Here is a 26,991-nt window from a genome sequence, read left to right as displayed (position 1 = left end):
TACAGACGGAGTGGTTGAATGAGTTAGTCCCACTGCCCGTGCTCACCGTTGGGTCTCCTCTGCCACTTACTTCTCGGGCAAAGATCCGGTCTCGTACCCTCTGATACTCCTCTTCCCTCTCCTCGATAGATTTGCTGCGCCGCCCGTCCTGCAGTGGAACGCGGATCTGCGATGTGGACAAGAGGGAGATGAGGGGGCGGGATCAGCAGCCTTCGTGGACAGGAGCATTCTATGCAGATTGCCACTTGGACCATCTTGTCACATCCAAATAGATGTATAAGTGAAAACTGAGGTGTGAGAACTCTCTTTTATCTCTAATTATTTAACTACATTTAATCACTATATAACAAGGACAAAACTTCGGAAGTAGTTTAAATGTGTTGATCGTCACCTGATTATCGTCCTTGTCCATGCTGGCGTCGTCTCGTTTGAGGATAAACTTCTTCTGGAAGTCCATGCTCCTTTCATCCTTGATGTGCTCAGAGAACCTCTGCTCCGGGCTGAAGATGAATACAAACTCATCAGTTCATTGTAGGACAATGGAGATTTCCTTACAAACGTTCAATTATGTGCCGACTGGAAAGCCTGGCCCACCCAGATGGAGCATACGATTGACATTATTACTTAAAAAAGTAGATCTTTGTCTAATAAAACAAAAACACAAAAGCTGACCAGGGCAGGCTTCCCAAAATGTTTTGCGTGGCAGCTATCTAACCTGGTCCAATTTCACTCTGGTACCACTCAGCCATGAACTCTGGGGAACTCCCTACCCAGCAATTTTCCTCCCCTTCATCACCTTTTTTTTTTATTTAGGCATAGAGTAACACAGGCTGTTGAATAGTTGAGTGATTTTTGCCGGCATACTGCTCTCCCTGGGTCTCTACTAACAGGTAAAAAAAATAATATTATAAAAAAATAATAATACATGTGTGGGTTAATAAGCATTTACAGTCAAACATGATGAGTAGCCTGACGGTAAAAATCTAGTAGTCACTAGCTTGGAATTCTCCCCAGACAACGTATACCCTGAGCTTATTAGTATGCCTAAGGAAGTGATCGAAAATCATGACTTGCCAAATCATAACTGCTTTTCAAGTTTGACTTCTAGATAAAAGTTAAAATATGCGCTCTTCATGTTCACCCTGCCCACCCAAACTGTACACCCTGATGACTGTGATGCTTTGGAAAAATATGCTCAATGGCATGTATTATTGTGTAACTAACTTCTTTCAATGGCATGTATTATTGTGTAACTAACTTCTTTCAATGGCATGTATTATTGTGTTACTCATTTCTTTTAAATGCCCTCCGAGTCCTACTCATGGTCTTTGAAGTTCTCCCACTTACATCCGTGTGTTGCCAGTCTTGTTGATAATGACAGCCTTGCCGGTCTGGTCAACATTGTGGTCCATTCCAAAGTAGGCAGCTACACGGTGCAGCAGCATGCGGTGATACGACGTCATCTGGGGGAACTTCTTGTACTGGTTACTGGAGGGGGAGAGGACAGGATCCAATATTAGAACTCACTTGAAACAATTACGGCCAGGAAAACCAAACCTGTTTATCTAGTAATGTAGTCCCTCCGCTGTAACGATGGGGAGAGGACACTTTTTAGGAGGGTGTTTTAGCATGGATGCCACTGAGTGCACCTGCCATTTTAAAGTAGGCATCTGGGCGGGACGTCCTGTGGGTTAAGGAAGGATCGCATGACTTGGCCTGGATCAAATAAATGGGATCAAGAAAGGAATTACACTTGTGAAGAAAATTAACTAGTTGGAGATTGCTTCAATGGTACACATGCTCCTGTAGCTGACATAAGTCAGATAGTTACAAAAATGATACAGTCCTGAGGTCTCTGCCCAAGATATTTTAAAGGGTCGGCAAAAAAAAAAAAAGTAGTCAAACTGCTAGATCAGAACGTGGCTCATTAATGAAACAGGATTCCACATTAACAATGGACCTGCTGGCCTGGGGCCAGTAAGACCTAACGGCAGGCCAGTAGACAAGGACAGTCACTGGCCCGGTTGGGCCAAAGCTCACTTTCCCCATTTAAATTCATTGTATCGTATTAAAACGTTTGCATATCATCTTTGTCACTCTTCTTGCTTTGATTTCCACTTGTTCTCGCATTAAAATGCCTCTGTGTTGCATCTTCTCACACCTCGGTGTGGTACAGTACTGGTGTCGTCTTTTTGACCAATAATATTCGATGGCTTATCTGTTTTGACCAATCGTAGTTCATAGTGCATTCTAGAGCAGGACCCAAATATGGTATCGTGCGAGGCAAAGCAAATGCGATATTTTTTTTTTCGCGGAAACAACAGATTCCATTGGTCGAAGGCAATAATGGCAAAAGACACATGTACTGGCGGTCATGTTCTGCGTTCCCGACGAAAGATAAGGCGTGGTTGTTTATTAAGGGAACAAACAACTACCGAAAACCTGCTCTTAAGTCCCTGCAGCATGTCGCGAGTATTCCAGGCAAACGGGCTGGTAACCCCGACCCTGCAGCTGCACCAATGAATGTCTGCCTGCTCAATTATTTGATTTTCACGCTTTTGTCACATCAAATAAGCAAATATCTTCATGAAAAGATGACAATGATATTTATAGTAAGTAATATTTTGATAACCATTTATTAAAAAGTAATGATGTGGGTTGCATATTTACGTAAACAGCAATTGCTTGTATCAGCTTTTATATCACATGCAAATCTGTGGTATACATCAGTATTCTGATTTATTGAAATTTTCAAACTATAAAGGCATATCTGTAAAATACAACTATGTTTTATTTTTTTTATTCAGTTCAGGCCAATAAAAATACAGTCCGGGCCAGAAGATTTCAGACCAACTGGCCCAAAGGGCCAGTGAGAAAATAAGTTGGCGTTGGTCCCTGTGATACCATCCCAATTACAGGGGAACAGAGTTCTAGGCAGATACCAAAGTACAATCTAACATACACTCACCTAAAGGATTATTAGGAACACCATACTAATACTGTGTTTGACCCCCTTTCGCCTTCAGAACTGCCTTAATTCTACATGCCATTGATTCAACAAGGTGCTGAAAGCATTCTTTAGAAATGTTGGCCCATATTGATAGGATAGCATCTTGCAGTTGATGGAGATTTGTGGGATGCACATCCAGGGCACGAAGCTCCTGTTCCACCACATCCCAAAGATGCTCTATTGGGTTGAGATCTGGTGACTGTGGGGGCCATTTCAGTACAGTGAACTCATTGTCATGTTCAAAAAACCAATTTGAAATGATTCGAGCTTTGTGACATGGTGCATTATCCTGCTGGAAGTAGCCATCAGAGGATGGGTACATGGTGGTCAAAAAGGGATGGACATGGTCAGAAACAATGCTCAGGTAGGCTGTGGCATTTAAACAATGCCCAATTGGTACTAAGGGGCCTAAAGTGTGCCAAGAAAACATCCGCCACACCATTACACCACCACCACCAGCCTGCACAGTGGTAACAAGGCATGATGGATCCATCATCTTCTGTTTAAGCCAAATTCTGACTCTACCATCTGAATGTCTCAACAGAAATCGAGACTCATCAGACCAGGCAACATTCTTCCAGTCTTCAACTGTCCAATTTTGGTGAGCTTGTGCAAATTGTAGCCTATTATTCCTATTTGTAGTGGAGATGAGTGGTACCCGGTGGGGTCTTCTGCTGTTGTAGCCCATCCGCCTCAAGCTTGTGCGTGTTGTGGCTTCACAAATGCTTTGCTGAATACCTCGGTTGTAATGAGGACTGCCGCATACTGGATGTTTTTCCCTTTTCACACCATTCTTTGTAAACCCTAGAAATGGTTGTGCGTGAAAACCCCAGTAACTGAGCAGATTGTGAAATACTCAGACCAGCCCGTCTGGCACCAACAACCATGCCACGCTCAAAATTGCTTAAATCACCTTTCTTTCCCATTCTGACATTCAGTTTGGAGTTCAGGAGATTGTCTTGACCAGGACCACACCCCTAAATGCATTGAAGCAACTGCCATGTGATTGGTTGATTAGATAATTGCATTAATGAGAATTTGAACAGGTGTCCCTAATAATCCTTTAGGTGAGTGTAGATTCATATTTAGTACTTGGTTGCAAATCCTTTAACTCTGATGCCTGCAAACCACATACATAACCAGATGCTGTAGATCTTCCCTGGTAATGTTCTGCTAAGCCGATATTTCAGCATTCTACAGTTCCTCTTTGTTTTGGGGGATTTTTACCTTCAGTTTTGTCTTAAGCAAGTGAAATTCATGCTCAATTGGATTCAGGTTAGGTCATTTTAAACAGCAGCGGTAGGAAGAATTCACAGATTCGTCGTTTGCGCAGGTCAATTCAGATGCCTCAATATTCATTACATGGCATTTCCTTCCAGCAATGACCCCGAACATACTACTAAGTCAATCAGCGCCAAAAAGTGAAATGTCCTTGAATGGCCTCTGAATTGACCTGAGCAAGCAAGATGATTCTGAGAACTCATCCTACCGCTGCTGTTTAAAGTTACATCATCAATGAAGACAACTGAGCCAGTTCCAGTGCCAGCCATACTGTACATGCACAACATCACCTCAACCATACTTGTATGCAATTTCCTTCTTTTTCTTGAAACTGTCTTCTTTCCATCACTTTGGTAAATCAATATCTGTCCATCATCTGTTCATAATATATTTCTCCCAAATTATGCAGGTCCTTTTTGGTAGTTTTAGGCCATCCTATTTTTGAAGCTAACTAATGTATTATCACATTGGAATCCAACCTCTGTTGCTTGCCTGGGGAAGTCTTCTGTGAATGGTAGTGCCTACCTCGTGGAGAGTGCTCCTGATCAGTTGGACAGTTTGTTAGTTGTTTTCCAATGAACTAAGCAATACTTTCTTCTTAACACTTGTGTTGGCACTGATTCCAAATACAAAAGCAAAGCCTAAAACCAATACTACACATTGACAGCTCTCTTATGCATGCACTAATGATGCAAACAAACACACCTGCCTAATAAGACAGCTGTGAAGCCAAATGTCTTCAAAGAAGAAGGAATAAAGACCTTAAGGAATAACCGTCCACCTTGTTCTTACCGGATACCCTGTAGAAGATCAGATACAGTTGTGAACCAGGTTTAGTAACACAGAGGGTGAGGGCATAGCCAACCGCACAAAATGGGTGAGGGCATAGCCAACCGCACAAAATGGGTGAGGGCATAGCCAACCGCTCAAATGGGTGAGGGCTTAGCCAACCGCTCAAACGGGTGAGGGCTTAGCCAACCGCTCAAACGGGTGAGGGCTTAGCCAACCGCTCAAACGGGTGAGGGCTTAGCCAACCGTTTTTACACTTTTGGTACCCTTACATGGGGGGAGACTTGATACAAGACCTGCTATTAATTCTGAATGTTTTATCCAATAATGATGAAAATATCCTCAAATGAAAGCAGACAGTCTGTACTTTACCCCATTTTCACTGTTTAATTGTAGATCCAAATGTGCTACAGAGCCCAAACAATAAAATGTGAGTCACTGGCCCAATATGAGCTACACTGGATATATTATATATAGTTCTGTTTGAGGTTATAAAAAAAAAAAAAAGACAATCACAAGGAAGTATTTTATAGTTACATAGGTTTTGTTTAGAAATATTTATAAGATATAAAAATATAAATATTTTGCTTGCATAAGTATTCAGTCTCTGTGCTGTATAAAAAAACCCTTTTTATAAAAATATATAGAAACAGCCAAACCAAGAACACATTTACCATACCATTGGACCATTTGCAGTCACAATTTTTGGATAAAAACTCCACTGATGAAAAGGCAGAGCAAGAAACAAAAAGGCAGAGCAAGAAAATTCCACAAAAGTTATAGATGAAGACATACAAATGTACAGATTAAAAGGGCAAACACTTATATCATATCACCCAGACAATGCCAAGAAACAGCCATCCCTCAAAACACAACAGTCAAACAGCAAGACCAACAATCCCTTCGACAGAGCTGTATAGAGTTAAATGGCTGGGAGTAAGGAAGCTCTGATCAATCATGCAATGCATATACTGAAAAATTGGAAAAACTGAAATGTTTTTGAAAATCTATCTTGCAAACAGACAGAAAATTCTGAAAAAAGGCTACAGTGTAATTCAGACAAAATGACAAATCTGAGCCTACTGAAGTTCCCCGTTTAGAACACACCATTAATTTAACAGCTTTGTGTATATACAAACCCAAGGATTAAGGGCACCCATACATACACAGCATTTGCTCGGAGAAATATGACTCGTACATATATTGTACATTAATATTAAACATCTATCATAAAGCGCAACCAATTTTTTTTTTTTAAGAATAAAAAGGTTTTAAAATCCAGAAATGCCAATTGTATCACATTTACTACGAGTTCCTGACACCTTTACATTGTCAAGCAATCATCCATGAAAAAGTTCACCGGTGGAAACTGTTTCAAAACTGTAAACTTGTGTATTAGCCGCACCTACGTATTAACAGCTGTGGTTGAAAATGTTTGCAAAATCCATCTATCTGCTTACAGAGTAGGCTTGGGTATCAAGTATTGATTGGAACCGGGACTAGCTTTGCGATTTTCCCCGGAATCGCTCAAAAGTCAAAATTTCGATTCCTAGATTTGATTCACAGTCCACCGACCGGAAGAAGAAACCGCTGAAGACCAACAAAGAAGCGTCCACCGGAAGTGTTGGCATAACCGAGCGAGTCGAACATGGATAGCGTGCGTCGGCGGTCCAAAGTGTGGCGTCACTTTTCTAAACAGAACGAAATCTCGACAAAATGCAACATTTGCAACAAGATTGTTTCGTGCATAGGAGGGTGCACATCCGAGTTCATGGAGTAGAAACAAATGTGTGCCCCGTCTTTGACGCGCTGCGCCGACTGTCCTCGTTTTCTCCTATTTATGCGTTCAAGCTTCTTCTACACCCAGCGAACGTGTTTTCTCCACAGCAGGAGATACATCCTGCTTGAGAAGGCAGATATGATCATTTTCCTAAACAAGAACCGTTTCTGATTTTATACTGTACCTGCTGCTAATCTGGACTGGGTTTTACAAGTTGTTTCTTGTTGTTTATTTGCTATTCTGCACCAGGTTAGCCCATCAGTGGGAGCACGGTAACATGTTTACCTGCAGCATCATACACTCATGTGTAAATGTGTTTTCATGAGGTTTTCAAAAATAAAGCTCTCTTGAGGAAAGTGTACCCCTGTGAAAATATATTCATAATTTATAATATTTATATTCAAGTTCATAGATTTGATATTTATAATGTAGTTATAAACGGCCCTGTGAGAAATTCATAGTAAAGCTATTAAAAAGTAAAAGGTTAATATAATTAAAATTGATAGAGAAGGTCAGACTATTTCCTTCAGAAAGACCGTTGATTAGCTAGCTCATTTAAAATATCCTCAACTTTTTTGACCCTGCCTCTTAAAAGAATCGGAATCGAGAATCGTTAGGAACCGGAATCGAAACAAGGAATTGGAATAGGAATCGTTCAAATTCAAATGATACCCAACCCTAGTACAGAGGCCCATTATAAGCAACCTGTGTTCCAATGGCATGTTGTGTTAGCTTATCCAAGTATGTAATTTTATAAGGATCATAAGAAAACCCTTTTGCAATTATGTTAGCACAGCTGTAAACTGTGGTGCTAATTATGGAAACAATAAAACTTCACCATCAGCAATTGTGGGTTTGATTACAGGCTCAAAATGTCAAGAAACAAATAACTTTCTTCTGAAACTCGTCAGTCTATTCTAGTTCTGAGAAATTAAGGCTATTCCAAGCGAGAAAAAAACATCAAGAAACTGAAGATCTCGTACAACGTTGAGTACTACTCCCTTGACAGAACAATGCAAACCGGCTCTAACCAGAATACAAAGAGGAGTGTGAGGTCCTGGTGCACAACTGAACAAGAGCACAAATGCATTACTGAGAAACAGACTCTCAGACTGGCCAATAAAAATAATATTAACATGGGCATAACAACACAGACACTGGACAGAGGAAGATGGAAAAAACAAGTTTGAGGTGTTCAGATCACAAAGAAAAAGAAATCTGGGATGCAGACCAAATGAAAAGATGCAAGGGAAGTACATAACGCTTAATCTATCAAGCATGGCGGAAGCAATGTGATGGTCTGGGGTCGCTTTGGTGGTGGTACAGGTAGATTTGTACAGGGTAAAGGGATCTTGGAGGAGGAAGGCAATCACTCCATTTTGCAATGCCATGCCATGCCATAACCTGTGGACGGCACTTGACTGAAGCCACTTTCCACCTACAACAGGACAATGACCCAAAGCACAGCTGGGAGCTATGCAAGAATATTTAGGGAAGAAGCAGTCAGCTTGTATTCTTTCTATAATGGTGTGGCCAGCACAGCCACCGGATCTCAACACTATCAGCTTGACCGTATGGTACGGAATCAATCCAATCCAATGTGCATGCGTGCCAAATACCCTGTGTAGCTCAATGGGCGCAATTCAAAAGTAGTGCACAGCTGTAGGGAATGTGTTTCACTCACTTGTCGTCATTAATGAACTCCAGGATATCTTGTTCAAGTTTCAGCAGCATCATTCGATCCCTGTAGAAAAAAATATATATACTTATATATTATGTACATACACTCAAATAAAATATTCAGTACACACATACATACAGTATACACATCAGTGTTTACTAGACCATTACTGTATACTGGAACAGCGGTACGCCACTGCTAAATCTGCACAACTGAGCAACAATCTTATGTTTTGGCTAACGTGTGAGTGTTTTATTGGCATTCATTTTGTATTGCGAGACAACCCATGTTCGATGGGAGATGCTCACCGTCTGTTCCACCAGCGTACACCAGCGCCGCGGAAGGGCCGCCTTCGGTATAACGGCGGCAGAACGGAACGAAGGCGAAAGGAAGGCGGGTACCGCTTTTAAAAAACGGCTGACGCTGGCGGTGGTCCGCCGACTCATTGCTATCTGGGGTAGCGCAGCGTAGGGACAAACACGACTGTGGTTTGGCTCTGCCCTAATGTTACTAATGTTATTGAAGTGAAGTAAGACGGGTCAAAATTAATCAGTACTGTAATGACAGCAGAACGCAATCCGGCTAGCTAGTGCCAGCTAATAGTCACTGATATACATTTATTTTACAGATGAGCTTACTAGTGTTATTCCAAGAAATGAGAGTACAACCAAGTTCAAGAGCTTAACTATCGCTATTTAAAAGGCTCACAGTGGCAGCAACAAAAAGCGCATTGTAGCCTACCGAAATAACACATTTACATTGCTTAGTGATTTTGGTTTTAATTCAATCTGGAGATTGTCAGGTTACTACTGTGTAGACAGATTCAAGCTAGCGAGTGGCACAATAAGGAGGGTCGTAAAATACCAAAAACAAATGTTGTTGGCGCCATTACCATGACAACCCTCTGCTCATAAAAGGGCAAGATATGGGTGAAATGTTGATGAAATACAGCGTTACTTGGAATATACATTATTTAGAAATATTACACTGGATTCTCATTTTCTGTGTGTTTTATGGTGTAATTGGGGGAAACATTTTGGCTGTTAAAAAAAGTATTACGGACTCCTAGTAGATTTCAATCAATCAAAAATGTATTCACAAATACCAAAAGCAATATAATAATACAGTCGTTGCAACAAAATCACATCGGTATGAATGGGTCCCCCAAAGAAACTAGAGAAGCTTATGGGTGGGGGCCCGTAATTGTACAAAAGAAAGGTGGTACAATAAAGATACATGGTCACCATCAGTTACCAGGCGATGATAACAAAGCTCACAAGAAAAAACGCACAAAAACATACAGTACATACACATATATTCATGCTCATTACATCCCAGTAGTCCATGAGAAAGCGGTTATATATTAAATATAAGTTGATAAATAATATTTTTTTAGTTGTTTTTTAAAATTGGAGATAGAGGGCAGCACCTTAAGGTCATCATCAATCCCGTTCCAAATCTGAGGCCCCCTACATACAACTCATACTAGTGCGCAAATATCGGCGATATTTACCAAATATTAGTGATTTAGTTCTCGTTTGGTATGTGTGCTGGGGGCTATAGATAGGAATGAGACTATTTAATCTAGAGTTCAGATTATTTACAATTTGGAAGATAAGGCAAACATTATGATATTTATTTAGCTCAACTACTCTTAATAACTCAAATCGAAAAAATATAGGGTATGAAGAGGAATTTATCTCTGACCAGGAAAGAGCCCGTATGGCTTTGTTTTGTAATGATATAAGTTTTTTAACTCATACGTTTTTTAACTTATATCAGTATTTCCAATAAGGTGAACCAAGCTGGTAGAGAGAACGCCAAGAATGTGCAAACCAGTCATCAAGGATGGTTGCTAAAAGCAAAAATATCCATGTACTTTTGATTTGTTCAACACTTTTTCGATTACCACGTGATTCTGCGTACTGATGTCTTCACTATTATTCTACATTGTGGAAAATAGTAAATGAAATACCTTTGAATGAGTAGGTATCCAAACTTGTAACAGGTATTGTACACACACACACACACACACACACACGCATACACAACACACACACACACACACATCATAAAATTTGAATATCATCAAAAAGTTGATTTATTTCAGTAATTCCATTCAAAAAGTGAAAATATTATATTCATTCATCACACACAGACTGATATATTTCAAATGTATATTTTTTAATTGTGATGATTATAATTGACAACTAATGAAAATCCCAAATTCAGTATCTCAGAAAATTTGAATATTACTTAACACCAATACAAAAAAAAGGATTTTTAGAAATGTTGGCCAACTGAAAAGTATGAACATGAAAAGTATGAGCATGTACAGCACTCAATACTTAGTTGGGGCTCCTTTTGCCTGAATTACTGCAGCAATGTGGCGTGGCATTGAGTCGATCAGTCTATGGCACTGTTCAGGTGTTATGAGAGCCCAGGTTGCTCTGATAGTGGCCTTCAGCTCTTAGCTCTGCATTGTTGGGTCTGGCGTAACGCATCTTCCTCTTCACAATACCCCATAGATTTTCTATAGGGTTAAGGTCAGGCAAGTTTGCTGGCCAATTAAGAACAGGGATACCATGGTCCTTAAACCAGGTACTAGTAGCTTTGGCACTGTGTGCAGGTGCCAAGTCCTGTTGGAAAAAGAAATCTGCATCTCCATAAAGTTGGTCAGCAGCAGGAAGCATGAAGTGCTCTAAAACTTACTGGTAGACGGTTGCGTTGACCTTGGACCTCAGAAAACACATTTTCTGAGATACTGAATGTGGGGTTTTCATTAGTTGTCAGTTATAATCATCAAAATTAAAAGAAAAAAACACTTGAAATATATCAGTCTGTGTGGAATGAATGTATACATCATACAAGTTTCACTTTTTGAATGGAATTACTGAAATAAATCAACTTTTTGATAATATTCTAATTGTATGACCAGCACCTGTATACACATATATACACATACAGTGGGGCAACAAAGTATTTAGTCAGCCACCAATTGTGCAAGTTCTCCCACTTAAAAAGATGAGAGAGGCCTGTAATTTTCATCATAGGTACACTTCAACTATGAGAGACAAAATGAGGAAGAAAATCACATTGTAGGATTTTTTATGAATTTATTGGTAAATTCCTCTGTAAAATAAGAATTTGGTCATCTACAAACAAGCAAGATTTCTGGCTCTCACAGACCTGTAACAACTTCTTTAAGAGGCTCCTCTGTCCTCCACTTGTTATCTGTATTAATGGCACCTGTTTGAACTTGTTATCAGTATAAATGACACCTGTCCACAACCTCAAACAGTCACACTCCAAACTCCACTATGGCTAAGACCAAAGAGCTGTCAAAGGATACCAGAAACAAATTTTAAGACCTGCACCAGGCTGGGAAGACTGAATCTGCAATAGGTAAGCAGCTTGGTGTGAAGAAATCAACTGTGGGAGCAATTATAAGAAAATGGAAGACATTCAAGACCACTGATAATCTCCCTCGATCTGGGGCCACTCAAGATCTCACCCCGTGGGGTCAAAATGATCACAAGAACGGTGAGCAAAAATCCCAGATCCACACGGGGGGACCTAGTGAATGACCTGCAGAAAGCTGGGCCCAAAGTAACAAAGGCTACCATCAGTAACACACTATGCCGCCTGGGACTCAAATCCTGCAGTGACAGACGTGTCCCCCTGCTTAAGCCAGTACATGTCCAGACCTGTCTGAGGTTTGCTAGAGAGCATTTGGATGGTCCAGAAGAGGATTGGGAGAATGTCATATGGTCAGATGAAACCAAAATAGAACTTTAAGGTAAACTTGTCGTGTTTGGAGGAGAAAGAATGCTGAGTTGCATCCAAAGAACACTATACCTACTGTGAAGCATGGGGGTGGAAACATCATGCTTTGGGGCTGTTTTTCTGCAAAGGGACCAGGACGACTGATCCGTGTAAAGGAAAGAATGAATGGGGTAATGTAACGTGAGATTTTGAGTGAAAACCTCCTTCCATCAGCAAGGGCATTGAAGATGAAACGTGGCTGGGTCTTTCAACATGACAATGATCCCAAACACACTGCCCGGTCAACGAAGGAGTGGCTTCGTAAGAAGCATTTCAAGGTCCTGGAGTGGCCTAGCCAGTCACCAGATGTCAACCCCATAGAAAATCTTTGGAGGGAATTGAAAGTCTGTGTTGCCCAGCGACAGCCCCAAAACATCTCTGCTCTAGAGGAGATCTGCATGGAGGAATGGGCCAAAATACCAGCAAGTGTGAGAAAACCTTGTTAAGACTTACAGAAAACGTTTGACCTCTGTCATTGCCAACAAAGGGCATATAACAAAGTATTGAAATTAACTTTTGATATTGACCAAATACTTATTTTCCCCCATCTCCCCAGGCCCGCAACCTTGGTGTTATCTTTGATTCTACCCTCTCCCTTGAGCCTCACATCCGTCAAGTCATTAAAACCTCCTTCTTTAACCTCCGCAACATCGCCAAAATCAGACCCTCTCTCACACCCCCCGCTGCTGAAAGACTCATTCATGCCTTCATCTCCTCCCGACTGGACTACTGCAACTCACTTCTCCTCGGCATCAGCTCTACCAACATCAACCGACTCCAACTGGTCCAAAACGCAGCAGCCCGACTCATTACCCACTCCAAATCCTGGCACCACATCACTCCAGTCCTAAGACAACTTCACTGGCTTCCTATCTCCCACCGGATCACCTACAAAATCCTGGTCCTCACCTACAAAGCCCTCCACAATCTGGCCCCCTCATACCTCACTGACCTCCTCTCCCCGTACCAACCCTCACGGTCCCTCAGATCCTCCTCAGCTGGTCTCCTCTCCATCCATAAATCCCACCTCCGCAGTTTTGGGGACAGAGCCTTCTCCAGGGCGGCTCCCAGGCTCTGGAACTCCCTCCCCCAAGAAATCTGCACCACTGAGTCCCTCACCATCTTCCAGTCCCACCTCAAGACGCATCTCTTCACCTCTGCCTATCCGTAGACCCCCTCCCTTCTCACCTGTGTCTAATCTTGTTTTGTTTTGTTTGTTTTGTTTTGTTCTGTTTTGATCTATCTGCATTGTAAAGTGACTTTGAGTCCAAGAAAAGCGCTATAAAAATAAAATGTATTATTATTATTATAATTTACCAATAAATTCATTAAAAATCCTACAATTTTTATTTTGTCTCTCATAGTTGAAGTGTACCTATGATGAAAATTACAAGCCTCTCTCATATTTTTAAGTGGGAGAACTTGCACAATTGGTGGCTGACTAAATACTTTTTTAGTCAGCCCCCCCCCCCACACACACACACACACACACACACCTATACAAACACACATAGTGTTTTTTTAAATTTATTTTGACATTATGGACTGTAGAGAGCCACTATATCTACAGTCCATAATGTCAAAAAAAAAACCCAGGGAAAGATAATACAGGTTAGTGTAGTATAGCCAGTACGTGGATAAAACTGACTGCGGTGAGCCAGGGAGGGGCTAAAGGAGCAGATATTTAAGGGCCAAGGCCATCTTTGTAGTGAGAAGGGGCAGAGACTGGGTTTAAGCAGGGTTAATCCTGCTTTTTAAAACACAAAGGTAATTGCCTTCCCATAACCTTGCACTGCCTCTGTGTGTTGGCATGGTAAAACTTGATCCTGCACTCATACATAAAATACCAGTGAAATACAGTGAATGTGGTAGGAGAAACGTTTCCTCCCAAATTAGGATATTTTTAAAGGGCTTGAGCATGTCAATTTTTGTGGAATCCGTGGGAGATTTGCGGTTTACAGCCAATAATATCTGGCAACCGTGCATACAGGACACCAGTCCAGACATCATGGAGATGAGTAATGTCTGAAAAAATATTGGATCCTAGTTTTACACCCAAGCATGTTAGAATGTTTCAATAAAATTAAGTCTAAACTACATCCAATCCACACAATATTTTAAAGTTTCAGATTACTTCTAATAGCCAAGAATTACAGTTTTTTTTAAAGAGAGTTAAAAACGAAATGAATGGTGAAACACTCCAATCCTGGGCGGACTGGAACCTGAATCCAGCAAGGCAGGGCTGGAATGTAAATCTATTTCATAGCTAGAATGATTGGAAGATCATAACATAGTGGAAAACTATCAAGGTGATTTTCCTGGTTAAATAAAGTTTAAATTAAAAAAACTAAGAAAACAGCAATTAACTTCAATTAACATGAGCAAGTCATAACCATCTTGAGCAAATTTGTTTTTTAATGGCGTTTGAGAGTTTTTTGTAAAACATGCTCACACACCTTCATAACTTAATTTTCCACTAGAAAAAGTGGGGGCTAGAATTTTTTTGTGGTGGCTAGAGGTTTTTAATGGCTGATTGAAGAAAACTGAAGAACATTTTCTCTTGGCCCATAGACTATTTTCAAGGTAAGGAACCACATGAAAATACGTCAGTTTCTTTTTCTTTAGATATCCTTTAAAACAACTGTTTTTTGATAGCTGTGTTGCGCCATTTTCACTACTGGAAACTTGACAATTCGCCCTGCAGAGAGAATCAGATAACCAAACACTACAGTTAATCTAAACGCTATTGAGGATTATGGCTGTGCCAGGGGATCGATAAGGATTCCCTGTAATTTTTAGGGTTGTATTTCTGTGTGTGGTTGGTTGTGTGTTTATGTGTGTGGCCTGGTTTTTCAAAGTTGCAGGTAGATTTTCTTTAGCAGTTGTTGCAGGAGAAGCAAAAAACATGTTTCTATGCATGTTTGTGAGTGTGCATCTGTTGTTTTACCTGGGGTTATTTTTTAGAGTGTTGACCAGGAACTCGTGGACGTCGATGCCAGTGGAGTCTGTGTACTCCTGACTGGAGTCTGTAATGAAATAAATACTTAACATAGCTCTGACAATGACACAAGACAACACAGCGCTTGTATTTCTATCCTTGGAGACCACCAACAACAATAATCAGTATCATCAAGAATCCGACATTTAAGGCTCTGTGGCACTTCCTGACTGATCGCATTTTCTCCCTCCAAAAGGCACTATACCTCGTGACAGCATCTTGCGTGGAGTCTTGTCTTTGCTCTTTTCCTTCTCCTCATTCTCGTACTCATCCTTGGAGGACTTCTCTTCCTCCTTGTCGGAGGGGCAGCTGATGTGGAGCTGAATGATGTCGGGAGGACCATCGGTGCAGAACGGACCTGACGACTCCTCGCACACCGCAAGACTCCTCACCAGCTTCAGCTTGGCGTTAGACTGGAAGGCACACACAGAGAATGGAGACATTATAACAGCTTGGTAATTTAATACAAAAAGACCAAACACAGAACACCAATATTTAACAAGATACTATATGTTACAAATGGAAAGGAGCTCAAAGTTAACTATGAGAGACAAAATATTGCATGCAAGCATATGTTTTGAGATATATGAAGACTTCCCAATGCTTTAGGTTTAGATTCTATTTGGTGTAAAGGGGCTAACTAGATAGTATACCACATGAAAAGCGGATAGTACAAACCCGATTCCAAAAAAGTTGGGACACTGTACAAATTGTGAGTAAAAAAGGAATGGAATAATTTACAAATCTCAGAAACTTATATTTAATTCACAATAGAATATAGATAACATATCGAATGTTGAAAGTGAGACATTTTGTAATGTCATGCCAAATATTGCCTCATTTTGGATTTCATGAGAGCTACACATTCCAAAAAAGTTGGCACAGGTAGGAATAAGAGGCCGGAAAAGTTAAATGTACAGATAAGGAACAGCTGGAGGACCAATTTGCAACTTATTATGTCATTTGGCAACATGATTGGATATAAAAAGAGCCTCTCAGAGTGGCAGTGTCTCTCAGAAGTCAAGATGGGCAGAGGATCACCAATTCCCCCAATGCTGCAGCGAAAAATAGTGGAGCAATATCAGAAAGGAGTTTCTCAGACAAAAAGAGTTTGAAGTTATCATCATCATCTACAGTGCATAATATCATCCAAAGATTCAGAGAATCTGGAGCAATCTCTGTGCGTAAGGGTCAAGGCCGGAAAACCATACTGGATGCCCGTGATCTTCGGGCCCTCAGACGGCACTGCATCACATACAGGAATTAAACTGTAATGGAAATCACAACATTGTCGGTGAACACAATCCACCGTGCCATTCGCCGCTGCCGGCTAAAACTCTATAGGTCAAAAAAGAAGTTTTCTCTGGGCCAAGCATAATTTAAAATGGACTGTGGCAAAGTGGAAAAGTGTTCTGTGGTCAGACAAATCAAAATTTGAAGTTCATTTTGGAAAACTGGGACGCCATGTCATCTGGACTAAAGAGGACAAGGACAACCCAAGTTGTTATCAGCGCTCAGTTCAGAAGCCTGCATCTCTGATGGTATGGGGTTGCATGAGTGCGTGTGGCATGGGCAGCCTACACATCTGGAAAGGCACCATCAATGCTGACAGTTATATCCATGTTCTAGAACAACATATGCTCCCATCCAGATGTCGTATCTTTCAGGGAAGACATTGCATTTTCCAACATGACAATGCCAGACCACATACTGCATCAATTACAATGTCATGGCTGCATAGAAGAAGGATCCGGGTACTGAAATGGCCAGCCTGCAGTCCAGATCTTTCACCCATAGAAAACATTTGGCGCATCATAAAGAGGTAGGTGCGACAAAGAAGACCTAAGACAGTTGAGCAACTAGAAGCCTGTATTATACAAGATTGGGACAACATTCCTATTCATAAACTTGAGCAACTTGTCTCCTCAGTCCCCAGACGTTTGCAGTCTGTTATAAAAAGAAGAGGGGATGCCACACAGTGGTAAACATGGCCCTGTCCCAACTCTTTTGAGATGTGTTGATGCCATGAAATTGAAAATCAACTTATTTTTCCCTTAAAGTGATGCATTTTCTCAGTTTAAACATTTGATATGTCATCTATGTTGTATTCTGAATAAAATATAGAAATTTGAAACTTCCACATCATTGCATTCTGTTTTTATTCAAAATTGTACAGTGTCCCAACTTTTTTGGAATCAGGTTTGTATACCGCATGAAAAACGGATAGTATACCGCATGAAAAACGGATAGTATACCATAGTATACCGCATGCGAGTGTGTATGTACGGGAGCATGTGCATACGTGGGTTTGTGAGAAAATGAGGGGGCGAGAACATTCATTACCCTATTACAGGTTAAGGTGAGTGCATGCGGGCACACACAGTGACCTCCATAAATACACCAGGTAAGAAGCTGTGTAGGAGCAGATGGCTCAGAAGGCCTTACCTCTGTGTAAATCTCTGGATTAGGATCAAGTTATGGGAACATATACAGAAACAACCTCACCACCACAACAGAAAGGTTAACAGAGTCCTCACCCTGGCCCTTTTCCTCCCATGGCCGTGGTTCTGAGACCGTCTCTGCAAATAAAGACAATTAATGGAACACTGGGAGTAACAGCTAGCTGAATTAAAAGAAATCTATTTTTTATTTAAAATTGGAAATGTTTGTTTGAAAAGCATATATTAGAGGGGAAAAAACATTACACATTGAAATGAAATGCATTTTTCTGTAATTAAACATAGTTTAACAAAAACCAAGATAATAAAGCATAACTTATTAATGAATAAAGTTTTGTTGTAACAACTTATATAACACTACACTGTCAAAGAGTGTGTTTATTCCAACGTATAAGGATTCTGTAATAAACTCTGTTTAACACTAGAACCACCAGGCCTTTCAGACGCCCAGTATCTGTCAGAGCCGAACACCGTCATTAGCATACAAATCCTCCCTATTAACATACACATTCTCCTCCGCAGCATCACCATCCAGCCAGAGCATCAGTTCATATACTGGGTCATTATGAACTATATAAAAGACTAAAAAATAATGAATTACAGAAGTTGTTTGTTTTAAATAGTTAAAGAATTAGAAAAAATACAATAATGTGTTCTATTTTAAGGTCTTACCATATGAAAAAAACTATTAAGAATACATATAACAGGGTATAGTATTCTCATTCGTTTATTAGGGTCTACAAATGTACAAAATGAATATTCCACAACACTAAAATTATTGAAAGATAAATCCATTAGAATGGAGTTTGTATATGGTAAAACGATAGACAGTATCGACCAGTTGGCGAAGATCAAAGGACCTACACATGAATAGCCATTCATAGGCCTAAAGCACAGTTGCTAGAAAAACATGGTAAATGTCAAAGGATGAATAACTCAAACTACAGCTTATTCATAGAAATAATATTGATTGGTGAGTTTCATCCTTCCCCAGGTATGGATAGCCATTGTACATGTACTTTGCGGACATACAAGAGTGCGATGAACACTGAGTTCGGTTTGTCATTATGAACTAAATGCTGGAAAATTTGTCGGAGTTGTGTCTGACTTGCTCACAGAGTTCAGATTATATACAATTTCTACCCTCATCATCATTCTTCATTATCACCCTTCAATCACATGCATTGGTGTATCTGGGTTTATTGCACCCATTCACCAAAGTTTATTGATCTTTTATGCAGGGTTATCGCCTATTCATCCACTGATGTCATTGATATTCATGTAAACAATTAAAAAAATGTATTTAAAGTAGCCTGCATGAAAATATAGAAAAGTAATTTGTCAATTGTATTAATCTCCTATGTTCAATCGTAATCCTAGCCCACAGTCAGCACACAGTTTCACAGGTTTGCTGAATTTTGCCTACATAAGGAGTGGAATATTCAGTAAAATAAGCAGAGAAAATTCATAGACAGATAATAGGATGTTTGATATTTTGCTTCTCTCCTAATGAAAAACAGTAATGTGTAAAACGTTTGTTGAACTGTTGAGGATTTAATTTGTATTATATTTCCATAACAATTCATTTGTTGAACAGTAAAGAATATTGTTTGTATTTAATTCCCGCTAATAATTGCTTAGCGTACTACATTTGATGAATTACATACAAAGCTGAATCTAAGTATGTTCAATCAAATTCAACCAATTAGTGCCAGGGTAACATTAGGGGCTGCCTGGGTACCAACCCCAAGTGGCATGTGCTTTTGGCAGATGAAGTCACAAAACTGGGGAGAAAAATGGGGATAAATATATAACCTAGTTCCAAACAAATGCCTAAAGACTTATAAAAACTCCAGACACTGAGGTTTGTCTTGATGATAGTAGAGAAGAGACTCCGAAGTATAGTGTCCAAAGAAAGTTACAGTCCCAATAATTATTCTTCATCTACAGTGAATTGAGCTAGCTACATAAACAATTTTGCATTAAAAAAAATATTCAAGAAAGGCATAAAGTGAACAGGAAATGTCTGTAATGTTTCAATGAGTCATTTAATCTAAGGACAAATTGTTCTGAAGAGAAAATAAATGTAATCCAACCCACCACAACTACACAAATTATGCAGGGTAGAAGCGTGTGCTTATAGCGGCTGTAAGCAGCATATAGGAGATGTCCCAAGCTGAATAAGACGTCTCGTTGATTATTTTAGGTACTTTGAGCTGAACCTATACTTTCTTCATCACAATACCATTATTAAATTCTGAAATATATGTCCAGAAAATGCAACTCCACTCCAGTACTAGAAACAATATATTATGTGAAGAAGGTATTCATTTAGTACTCCACAAAAATGTAAAACCACTGGATTGGATTTCCCATATATACTTTACACCAGTGTGTATATTTGGAAAAGTGACCGAAAGCATAAGGAAGAACAAAAGATTACTGCCACGGGATGTAAGAAGATAGGTTCCATGGAGGCGGGTTACCTGTGAGTCCTGAGCGGTGCTCTCTTCGGCCTCTGTGGCCTCCCCGGTACACCCAGAACCATTGCCCTCTTTTCCCTGGCAAGACTCAGGGGATGGGGAGAGCTGCCCGCGGTTGCTGGAGTCCTCATTGAGCGCTCCACTACTCCCACTCTGACCCTCTGTTAGGATGTCCTCCCCAGACAGTCTCACAGACATCTTCACAGGGGAGGGTGGAGGGGGTGGGGAACAGGTGGAGAAGAGGAGCCAGAGACTACTACAAATTGGGAGGGGGGGGGTGTAGATAAGTGAAATGGTTCTCAGGTTCAAGGTGGTAGTCGGGACTTGACTTTGAATTGTACCTGAGATCAGCTGTGCAGTGCGGTTTCTTTAAAGAGCGGGTTCCTAGAACAGGGCTCTAAAGAGGAGGACTGTGCCGCTCTGCTGGGTGAGGGCATTCCATAGCAAGTTCCGTACAAGGGGTGGGGGGTGAAGCAGCCGACACAGAGAGAGTGGGGGATGAGGGAGACACAAGCACCAGCCAGGATCAGTCTTTCCGTCCACCCGTCTCAGTGCAGCAGCATGTCAATGAGAACTCCTCCGGCTAGGACCCCTGGGGATGACAGGATGACAGAATGGCGTCAGGAAACAGTTACAACACACAGGCTCTTTGACTGGGTCGGAGGCTGACTCACTGCTCAAAGCGTGGGAGGAGCAGGCTACAGAGCTGGCTGGGAAATTAGGAATTCAGCCGGTGCATTGATGAACACTTTGCATGCCTGGGCTGAAATTGGTTTGCATTTCAGAACTGTTCCATTGTGAACTTAATGCTAATCGAATGACAGAGGAGAAACGGCGTGCACTTAGATGCAGCAACTAAGACATGGTGAGGGTGGGTTTGCGAAACACTCCATCTGTCCCAAAAACACCTATTTCGGATTAATGCGGTTTCCTGTGATGTCATTGGCAGCCTTTGTGTGCGCGCGTATGTGTGCGCGCGCGTATGTGTGCGCACAGTGCTGCAACACAGGAGAGAAGGGCAGGCAGGGATTCCCACAGCAGGGGAAGACCCAGGCACAGGCACAGCGAGTGCGTCATCAGTGAGGCAGCAGCACCGCACTGCATCAATGACCAGGGCCGACGCGCACTCGCACGCGCACTCGCACGCGCACTCGCACGCGCACTCGCACGCGCACTCGCACGCGCACTCGCACGCGCACTCGCACGCGCACTCGCACGCGCACTCGCACGCGCACTCGCACGCGCACTCGCACGCGCACTCGCACGCGCACTCACACGGATGACTGCCAACCAAATGCACTCGGAGGAGTCCCGGGTTATACAACCCTGCACCACAGCACGCAGCACAGAAAAGCCTTATTCAAGCAGATACACTGGGAGACGCAGACACGCTGTGAAAATGTGAAATGGACACACACACTTCAACATTATGGAAATACCAGATGAGGTCTGAGCAGAACAAATATGTCATTTTTGTAGTGTGGAGAATAACAGCTGAAGGACTGGCAGAGGGGCAAAAAGGACATGCTGTAATAAAACACACATCCATCCCTCCCGGCCAGAAAAATGAATGAGTGTGAAATTGGGGCGCTTATGAATGAACCAAGCGATGCCAGCCAGCCTATTCTCAGTCACCCGTTCCCTGCCTCTCCCCTTCTCTCACCCTCCCTCGGCCTTTTCCACCCTTTCTCACTGGCATGCAGGGTTGCCAGGGAGACAGCGACGTCATTCTCAGATGCTGCCATTTCCGTTGATAGAGATACAGAGAGAGAGCAAAAAAGAGCGAAAGAAACAGAAGAAATATATTTAAAAGTATATACACATACGCTTATGTCAGAGAGACTGCGCGCACACACCAGCAGTGACTCACAGAAACACACATTTCCAGTAGTTGGCCCGGTTCTGGGGAAACCTGGGAAGATTTTACCGGATCCACAGTGCCATGGATATGGTGATACTGGGGCGGGACCGTTTTATAGTATTAACATTTAAATGGACATGAGACCCATGAACTGTATTAAAAGTATTTTAATTAAAGTATCATAGGAGGTTATTTTTACAAAACGACCACAAACAGGTCAAAGTCATAATTTAATGAAAAAAACTAACGTTAGTAGACACAAATTGAAGTATTTAGGCAACTGTACTGAAACTGTCTGCAATGCAGGAGAAGCACACAGCGTCTAATGGTAACCTCTTTTCTCACCGGCCCTATTGGGACAGTTGATCTGACATCTTTTCATATCATTTCAACGGAACAAGTAGGCCTGTTTAAACGTTAGGGAAAATTGTAGTCAACCAGTAGTCAACAGAAACATAAGTCGTCAATGGCCTACACTATACATCTGCCACAGTTACGACCAGGCCCCAGCATTTTTAACTTATTTTTCCATGGAGGTTGCCAAGGGGAAAGACTCCTTGTCCCTTATTGTATTACTGATCCACTTCACACCTGTGCAGGGTCTCTTTAAGGGGCCTTGTGTGGATTAGGCCACTGACTCACATGACCACAGCATCCACGTCAAGGAGACTGCAGCCCTGGACCAGTACGGGATTCAACATTTCCAATAGTTTTCAATGCACACATTTTGTATTATATTAATATAAAATAGTTTCCACCTAAAGCTACCTGTGACCTGGTGCTTGATGCCAAGTTAAAGCAAACTGACTGCCAGACTTCAAAGCTATTAGAATGTGAGAGCCTGTGGTAGACCCACCCAGACACAGGTAAGACCCTCCGTCTATTCAAGCAGTGTGCGGGTGGAGGCAGGTTTACATTACATTTTAAATGAGCCCTGTTAGCCAACGTTATAAAAAACATGGCATGTATGTATTATCGTGCTCTACAAAACCAGCTGTATTTTCAGACAAATAAGTTGTTTTTGGTGATAATTCTTTTTTATATCTCACCTTCATACAATCATCCTCACAGGTAAGCTCTTTTTTCCACCAACACAGGCCTGTAATTCCAAATAAGGTATCCCCACCACTTGACTATAAGGCTAAAGTAAAATTCAGAAGCCCGCACCTCACCCTAATGCCGCAGTTCAGAAACCAGTGTTTAGATCAAGAACTTTACAATGTTTGAATGACAAAAAGAATGCAGGCGAGCAGATGAAACGTAGCTCATTTTGACAGACATACTATGGCCTATTTCTCATTAATTATCGTTACTGTAGGACTTGCAATATCATTCAACACGTCCGCAACCCAACTACCTTTTATGGAAATAATAAGGAACAACACATACTGCAATCAGAGTTGTTGAAATGTTCTTCCAGATGTGCATTGGACACCATCATGAAAATATGTCCAATGCACATCCCTATGTCAGATTTAGTTCAAGCCCTGAAGGAAACTAATCAGACCTAATCAAGGGAGTGAACTGTGCTAGCTCTGCAAGAGCGTCTAGCACCTCTGGTTGGGAACCAACTGTCTACATTTAGAAACTGAGGTAATGTAGGGGTCTGAATTTAGCCTTGATCTGAGGGAAGGGAAACAATGTAGCCTATCGTCACCTGCTACTAATCATTCAGAAACTGCAGCTGCGATCACATGGCTGGCATTAGTGTGTTGGGAGTTTCATAACTGGTGTGTGCGCGCATATTTGAAAATAGAAACTGGCGTCTGTCTCTGTGTGTACGACAGATCTGCAGGAGAAGCTGAATGAAAGATGAAGGTGAATGGAAATGTTGCACCGGTCTGACCTACTTTCAGTCGTGGGCTTATTTCTTTTAAAATATTTTTTCCAGGGATTTGCAATGCTTTATTTGGACAACAAAGTGGAGAAAGATAAAGCATTCTTGATGAGCGCACTGACAGCCGGATTCGAAACCTGTGTGGCAGCGGCCTACGGAGCAGATACACTACAAGCGTTGCATTGCCTTGCTATTAGCATTATATCAACGTTCTAACTGTTACAATGTTATTTTTCTATTCACAAATTGGCAGAAAGACCGCGTCCATCAGGCACCCAGAAATTGGCGCTTCGTGAAGCTCAGTCATTGACGGATGGTGACGCAACACTAGTATAGCAGTTGTCATTTATTTCAGAGGACGCAGTCCTTAACAACTAACGCCGGACGAACGCCAACTCTACAGTGGCTTAAGAGTTAAACCACCATAGGCCACCACAACGCTTCTTCTATATCAGCATCAATGCAACCACATCTTTCCCTGGTCACTGCACCATCACATGCAGAGGGACTTGGGTGGAGCTATGACGACGCTCATGGGAGGTTCTGCTACACAACACAGGCCGCGCACATACCACTTTCACTGAGCTTGCCAACACACAGCAAACATGCCACATGTCCTGTCGAACAGATGGAGGGAAGGAAGAGAAAAAGGGGGAGGTGAGAGAAAAAAGGGGGGAGGTGAGAGAGAGAGAGTACAAATGAAGGAGCGAGAAAAGTGGGACAGAGGTGAAGAGAATGGGAGAGAAATAAGTGTTTGTGGAACACAAGGGAACAGGAAGGAGAGAGTGACAAAGTGGTTGAGGAAGTTGTGCGGAGAGTGAGAAAGGAGGTAGAGGAGGAAAGACAGCATTTCAGAGGAGAAAGAGAGCAGGGAAAAGAGAGACAGACTGAGGTGGTGAAAGCAAGCAGAGAGGGAGAGACAGAGGGAGGTAAAAAGGGAGGAGGGAATGAGTCAGAGTTAAGCGCGTCCCACAGGAGTGAGTGGGCTTTGCAGAGAGGAGGAGGATGGCGTCAGCATGACTACTTAAGAGGACCCACTCAGAGAGGAAAAGAATGAAGGGAAAGAATGGGAAAAAAACAGCAGAGAGAATGAGGGGCAGAGCAGGGGTATCCTCTATGACAGAGAAGAGAGAGAGAGAGAATGAGGGGCAGAGCAGGGGTATCCTCTATGACAGAGAAGAGAGAGAGAATGAGGGGCAGAGCAGGGGTATCCTCTATGACAGAGAAGAGAGAGAGAATGAGGGGCAGAGCAGGGGTATCCTCTATGACAGAGAAGAGAGAGAGAGAATGAGGGGCAGAGCAGGGGTATCCTCTATGACAGAGAAGAGAGAGAGAGAGAATGAGGGGCAGAGCAGGGGTATCCTCTATGACAGAGAAGAGAGAGAGAGAGAATGAGGGGCAGAGCAGGGGTATCCTCTATGACAGAGAAGAGAGAGAGAGAGAATGAGGGGCAGAGCAGGGGTATCCTCTATGACAGAGAAGAGAGAGAGAGAATGAGGGGCAGAGCAGGGGTATCCTCTATGACAGAGAAGAGAGAGAGAGAATGAGGGGCAGAGCAGGGGTATCATCTATGACAGAGAAGAGAGAGAATGAGGGGCAGAGCAGGGGTATCCTCTAAAAGACAAAGAGATATAGTATGTATGTTACACATCAGGACACAAGCAGGAGACACAGAAGCGAAGAGACAGCAGAAGTAGAAAGGATGAAAGGAAAAGACAACAAAATAAATAAATAAGACAACAAAGAGAAAATAACAAAGAATTAGACACCCTGCTTGGCCTAAACAATCCTTCACAGCAATAAAACCAGTGATCATGAGACAAGAGAATGGCACTCGGACACCTTGAGAGCACGTCTTTCTGAACTTTCTAACAGACAACCACCCTACTGCCTCCCTCAAACAGCTACAGCCATCAATAAAAGAACTAAGAGTTGGTTAATTACACTGAAGATAAGTGTCTTGCTGGGATGAGATGAAGCCTAAAGAGCAACTGACCACAAAACTTGTGAGCCCTTTTTCCATTGCTCATTAAGTGATTTCTTTTCTTGGAGGTATATGGTTTGATGTGGAAGTTACTGATGTTTGTATTGTTAGAGACCATATGAAGGAAGTCAGTATCACAGTATCTCATATAAAGATAACCCTAACCCTAAATTAATCTAGGGTAACTGAAATAAAGTTTTTTGCTGTTTTTGCCGAGGTTTTAGACAAAGTTACAAATGAGAGATTTGGTGCAGGATTTCTTAAGTTAAAATATGCATGATTTGTTTTATGTAAATAAAGTCAGAGTTGCTAGGCATGTCTCTCGCTTTCTGTGCCACTGGATACATGGCAACCTTTGCATTTACTCAACACTTGTTGCAAAATTAACATTCAAGGAAACAAAATCCAACCTTGATACACATTGTGACGCAGACAAAACTAGGTTTTCAATGAGAATGATGAATGATTACACATTGTAGTACATTTTGACACTAGAATCATTTTGTATGATTGATTTTCCTTCAGAGCAGTCACACTTTAATTGCTCAGAGAAAATTATTTATTTTGTAAGGTATTAAATTACATCAAACCCAAATAATGTTGTTGAATTATATAACAGACTTATGATGGCAAAGTATAAAGTGGAGAATAAGCACCACAACAACACCTCTCAAATGTTTAAAGGGGCCATGTAAAAATGTACTGTACTGTACTACTAGCAGAAATACAAGAATAAATCAGAAGACACGTGCAAATAAAGTTTTGAAGTATTTTCTTTCTATACATTTATTGCCTTAGATATTCCCCATTAAAATATATATATATATTGCCAGTCCATCTATCACTTTGCACGTACATGGACTAGATAATACTATTCTGGTCCTGTACGGTAAGGATAGGCAGATAGTTGTGTCATTGTATACATTTCTGTCTGTTCGAGGCAGGATTCCACACAGATGATGTCATAAGGCTGAGGAGAATTAACTGGCCAGTCAGTGGTCTA

The 26,991-nt window shown here is 41.5% G+C and overlaps 1 protein-coding gene across 8 annotated transcripts in view; it reads right to left on the bottom strand.

Annotated features, from left to right (window-relative positions):
• LOC105030591 (R3H domain-containing protein 2) overlaps nt 1-26,991 on the bottom strand; it is an 85,412-nt gene that overhangs the window by 24,408 nt on the left and 34,013 nt on the right. For 4 of the 8 annotated variants that reach the window (XM_013132919.3, XM_013132925.3, XM_013132922.3 and 1 more), the window contains exons 2-10: nt 20,648-20,898; nt 20,310-20,562; nt 17,902-17,943; nt 15,570-15,777; nt 15,314-15,392; nt 8,545-8,604; nt 1,348-1,488; nt 392-500; nt 47-166 (exon numbers count right to left, since the gene is read on the bottom strand). In XM_013132919.3, coding sequence (XP_012988373.1) covers nt 47-166; nt 392-500; nt 1,348-1,488; nt 8,545-8,604; nt 15,314-15,392; nt 15,570-15,777; nt 17,902-17,943; nt 20,310-20,504 — 954 coding nt within the window. In that variant the 5' untranslated portion in view covers nt 20,505-20,562; nt 20,648-20,898. The remainder of the gene's footprint in view (nt 1-46; nt 167-391; nt 501-1,347; nt 1,489-8,544; nt 8,605-15,313; nt 15,393-15,569; nt 15,778-17,901; nt 17,944-20,309; nt 20,563-20,647; nt 20,899-26,991) is intronic. The other 4 variants (XM_013132920.3, XM_013132923.3, XM_013132921.3 and 1 more) reach the window with 1 other exon arrangement.

Source organism: Esox lucius, chromosome 17 (assembly GCF_011004845.1).
Source record: "Esox lucius isolate fEsoLuc1 chromosome 17, fEsoLuc1.pri, whole genome shotgun sequence".
In the NCBI taxonomy this organism is placed as follows: Eukaryota; Metazoa; Chordata; class Actinopteri; order Esociformes; family Esocidae; genus Esox; species Esox lucius.
Note: the sequence above shows the minus strand (reverse complement) of the source record. Positions and strands in the feature narration are given on the sequence as shown.